We start from the raw sequence: 4,730 nt of genomic DNA on the forward strand, positions 1-4,730 counted from the left end.
TCTCCTTTGGCAATCACCCTTGCTTACCCTTTTGGTCCACGGTTCCTGGGACAGAGGTTACACAGTTGGCTCTGGAGTAAGGGTGGGACTCAAGTGTGACTGCACCCTCTTCCAGCTACCCCTGCCAGCAAGTGCAGGCTCCCGGCTGCTGTCATCTTGGCTCATGTGGAGCTGTGACTCCTGAATTCTCCTCTTGATCAATCACAACCTCCTCTCCCTCCCAGCTGCCCAGCCTCAGTCATTCATTCATCAGACTTTTATTGAGCACCCGTGTGTGCTAGGCTCTGGGGATGTGGAGATAATTTGTCTAGGAGCCTAAGGGCCTGCTGCAGGAGCTCCACCCCCTGCCCTCTTCAACCTTCTAGTTCCTGCTTCCTTCCATCCTGGGCCTGCAGCTTGTGTGAGCCCCCCTGGAGCACTATTTTGGAAAATTCTAAGCTGGGAGCTAGGGGAGACCTTAGGGGGCTGTGGTACTGAGCCAAGTGACCTTTAGCAAGTCAATCACATCCTACACACACACACACATACATACACACACACACACACACACACACACACACGAGCCCAGCCATCCCTGCTCATAAAGGCACAAGAATCCCTGGGCACTTTTGTGAAGATGGATGAGTGCAGCCCAGCTTGGGGAGATATGAGCAGTACTCTGCACTGACAGTATCACAGGACACTGAGCACGGCTGCTGTGGCCACAAGTACTGGGGACTGTTCTGGCACTGGTCACAGGCCGGCCCTGTCACCCAGCCCTTGGAAGACTGGCAGCCCCTCCCCCACCCCCGCCCCTTGGGAGACCTATCCAAAGGGAAAGGCCTATCTATTTTATGGATTTGGTTGCTGCATCTCAGAATACCATGGTGATGGGCACCATAGAGATGAGAACTAACTTTTATTGGCTTGTCTATTCCAGGGTCCCTCCCCCAGCACCCCCGCCCCTTCGCAAAGCTCCACAGAAACTCACCCCACACACACTCACAAAGCTCCCAGGTCAGTAGACTCAGCAGAGAAGGAGGCAGGGCTCCCATGATGGGAGCAAATGAAATGAGAAAAACGTACTCTTTTTCTCTCAATCATCTCCCTTTCTCCCTTCTTCCCTCCCATTATCAACAGCAATTGTATTCAAACCCAATAATTACAGTAATAGCAACAACAATCATCATTTATTGGCTTTGTTTTTCTAACATTTTTACTTCCAAAAACATTTTCCAATTTCTGACTTGTTTTCACAGCAGTCTCTAGGGGAGGCCTGTGCCCACCCAGTAGCTGGGGAGGCTGCGGTCCAGGCAGGACCCCAGGTCATGGGCAGAATCGGTTTACAGCAGCTTGTAAATACTAACAAACCAGTTGAGACTCCGGTCGTCCTTAGAGGCACTGAACTGAAAATCTTGGTTGCCTGCATCGTTCCTACCATCCTTGGGCTTTACTCAACAGCTTTTGGGGGTCCTGGTAGATTTGAGAATGAGGCTGGAGACAGCTTCTGTGCCCAGGACATGGACCGAGGGCTGGGCTGGGCTGGAGTCATCCCCTCTCAGAATTGTCCCCGTCAATGGGACCGGGTGGGAGGCAGGAAAACACCCGGAAGAGCTTGCCCTGGAAAAGGCCTGTTGCCTCAAACCTTCCTTGCCTGTATCTTCCTCTCTGTGTTAGATTTTCCCACGGATGGGGTTCTCTCCTGAGCATTTGAGGCAAGTGAGGAATGAAGATCTATTGGGAGGGTAATCTCTGTCCTCAAGAAGCCCCCAGTCTGAGGGGGGAGCCATAGCCCCCCCAAACCACACTGAAGGGCAGTGATCCCTCTGAGGAGCCCTGAGTCTCTGGGAAGTCTGGCCTCTCCTCCCTAAGGGTGGGGTAAGAAGTTGGGGTTCCCTGAGGTCCCTTTAGCCCTCAGTCTTTAAGCAGACCAGCTCTCTGGGCTCCAATTCCCCTGTTTTCCCCAAGTCCTGGGGATCTGGAGTCGCCTCCCCTGTACCAGCCGGGAGCCCTGGCATGAATCCCCCTGCCTCTCTCTGCTCTGTTCCATTAGAGATGGAGGAGGAGGAAGCAGAACAGATTTGCTCCCCGAATTCTATCTAGAAATGTAATGCCCGGGAGAGGGATTGGTATCCCCTGCCCAACCTGTTAGGACAAGAGGCCAAGCCTCCTTACACACCCTTAAACACCCCCCTTTCCTCGAAAAACCTGAAATCCGGCCACACGAGGCATCTGCCCACGCACAGGCCTCTCAAAAGCCTGCGGCAAGGGCCACGTTTTATGCTATCTGACCCACATTCTCCATTTCGGTGTCCCCTGGATTGGACTGGGGTTCGTTTTTCTGGAGCTCCACCATTTCCACTTTCTCCATCTCCGAGGTGCCTGTGAGGATGGCCAGCCGCTGGGCCAGGGTCTTGGTGTCAGGGAACAGGATAAAGTTGTAGATGAGCGATGCCAGGACAGCCCCTGTCAGGGGTCCCACCCAGAAGATCTGCGGAGGCAGGAGAAGTGGGCACCGGCTTGTGAGCCATCGGGGTCATAGGGTGGCTTTGGGACCCCTGCCTGCTCCCCCAGTGCTGACTTGGTCTCCCAGGAGCCCGCGAGCTGCCTAAAAGGTGGCAGATTTGAGAAGCAGGAGTCCTGTCCAGATGCCCTCGGGGAGGGGATCGTGCCTCCCACGGGCGGCCCAGGCTCCTCACCACTCCCTTCTCCCTGCTCTCACCTCCCCTGTGCCAGCCGGAGCCCTGGCTAGTGCTGTTCCTATCTTTGCTGGTGTGTGTGTGTGTGTGTGTGTCTATTTCTGTTTGCCTTGTTCTTTATCCAAGTTTGGAAATTGGTCCAGCTGGAGAAAGTGAATAAGGAAACAGCCAGGACTTGAGGCTGCGGTGCCCGCCCTGGCCCATTTCTAGCCAGTCCACTGGGTACTGTGGGCTGTTGAAACTGGAAAGAAAGGAAGTACAAGCCCTGGTCTGAGCTCAGGGAAACCTCCATCAGGGGGTCAACATGGTCTGTGGCAGGGAGACTTGTCTGCCTGCCCCTGGCGAAGCCTCAGTCCCGACTTGGGCCCTCACTCCCCCCCACCCATGGCTGCCAGCAGAGGGTCTCACCCAGTGGACTTCGAACTTGCCAACGATGACAGCAGGACCGAAGGAGCGGGCCGGGTTCATGGAACAGCCGGTGTAGTAGACCTGGGGAGCGATTGTGGGTTCAGGGTGTGAAGAGGCTTGAGGCAGGCCCAGGAGGGGACAGTCCCCGCTGCCGTGGTCCAGACCCGGCTCCACCCTTGGCCTCCGCAGCCCCTCTGTCCCTTACCCCGATGAGGTGGCCCAAGGCCACGGAGGTCCCGATCATGGCGGCCGGGGAAGCCGACGTCTGCCGACTGTCGGTGGAAGCAAAGACACAGAGCACCAGCTGCAGGGTCAGAACCAGCTCCACCGCCACCGCCTGGCCCGCTGAGACTCTGCTCTGGACCTGGGTGAGAGGGTTACCCTGGAGTCCGCGGGCTCTGCCAGGGGCCGGCGACCCCACCCATTTCCTGTGTCACATCTCACCACTGCCAGGGCCAGGACTTAGGACTGTGCAGGGGGTTGGGGTCAGCCCTGGCCATTTGCTCCCTGCAGAAGTAGCGTCACCCTTCCCACCCCAAAGGGTGGTTAAGGCCAGTGATTTAGTGGGGTGGCTGGGGCTCGGGACTGGTGGGAAGGAGGAGGCACGGAGAAGCTGGGGTGCGTGTTTGCGCGCTGATTGGGAGGAGACCTGGTGGGAGTGGAAGGAGGAGATTGGGGAAGTAGGTGGAACATAGATGACTAGGGGAATCTGGTTGGGGGTGGGTGAAACAGGCCTTAGGGTGCCGGGGGGAACGTGGGGAGGAAGATGAAGTACATGCAGGGTTCCTGCCGTCACCCACAACCCCAGCCCTCCCTGGCTACCCCAACCCTTGAATGCCTGGTCCTTCTCCGACTCCTGCCCCTTCGTGTGGCTGCTCCCACCTGTTCCTCAATCCACGACCCCATCCCTGCTCTGTCTGCACTAAAGCCACACCAGTCTGATTCCCTGGGTCCCGGGGCCAGCACAGCAAGTGTGAAGCAGGTGCCAGAGCGGTACCTCCCTGCCCCTCTCCTCTGGCCCGCCACCCTCCTGGCCCTGCAGGTGCCCCTCCCTGCACCTACCACGTTGACCCCGAGGGTCTCTCGGATGTCTCCTGGGGTGACCCTGTAGAGCAGAGCAGCCCCCACAATGGCCCCTGCCAGCTGGGCAGCCACATAGGCCACAGCGCGGGGCAGGGAGATCTGGGAGCCCACGAGGAAGGCCAGTGTCACCGCGGGGTTGACGTGAGCCCCACTGACCTTCCAGGTCACCTGCACCACCATGGCCGTGGCCAGGTTGAAGGTGATGGCGATCTGCAGCACAGAGGGAAGCGCTGAGGGCCAGCGCATGGCCGAGCCCACGCCGAAGAACACGTACAGCCCCGTGGCCAGGAACTCGGCGAACAGCGCCTTGCTGATGGCCATCCAGAGCCGGCACCCCAGCCTCCGGGCCAAGCTGCACCCTCCTGGCTCCATCGCGGGCAGGTCCTGAGTGTGGGCGGCCGCCCCCTCTGCTCCAGGGCCTCTCTGCTTGCCTCTGGTCTCCCGTCTGGGCCTGCTCTGGGGTCTCACTGTGCGGAGGCTTCGCTGGCCCACCTGTAGCTCCGCTGCACTGCCGCCCAGAACGGTGCTGGGCAGACTGGCAGGGACCGAGCTGGCGGGGTT

The 4,730-nt window shown here is 58.5% G+C and overlaps 1 protein-coding gene across 1 annotated transcript; it reads right to left on the bottom strand.

Moving 5' to 3' along the window:
• Positions 1 to 1,160: 1,160 nt before the first annotated feature.
• Positions 1,161 to 4,730, bottom strand: AQP6 (aquaporin 6). The gene is made up of 4 exons (XM_070407770.1): positions 4,149 to 4,730; positions 3,292 to 3,450; positions 3,087 to 3,167; positions 1,161 to 2,470 (listed from the first exon to the last, which is right to left on the bottom strand). The coding sequence occupies exons 1-4, from the start codon at positions 4,539 to 4,541 to the stop codon at positions 2,258 to 2,260; spliced, it is 846 nt and encodes a 281-aa protein (XP_070263871.1). The 5' UTR covers positions 4,542 to 4,730; the 3' UTR covers positions 1,161 to 2,257.

Source organism: Myotis yumanensis, unplaced genomic scaffold (assembly GCF_028538775.1).
Source record: "Myotis yumanensis isolate MYYU_CA2020_CCGP unplaced genomic scaffold, mMyoYum1.0.hap1 SCAF_3, whole genome shotgun sequence".
NCBI classification, from domain to species: Eukaryota; Metazoa; Chordata; class Mammalia; order Chiroptera; family Vespertilionidae; genus Myotis; species Myotis yumanensis.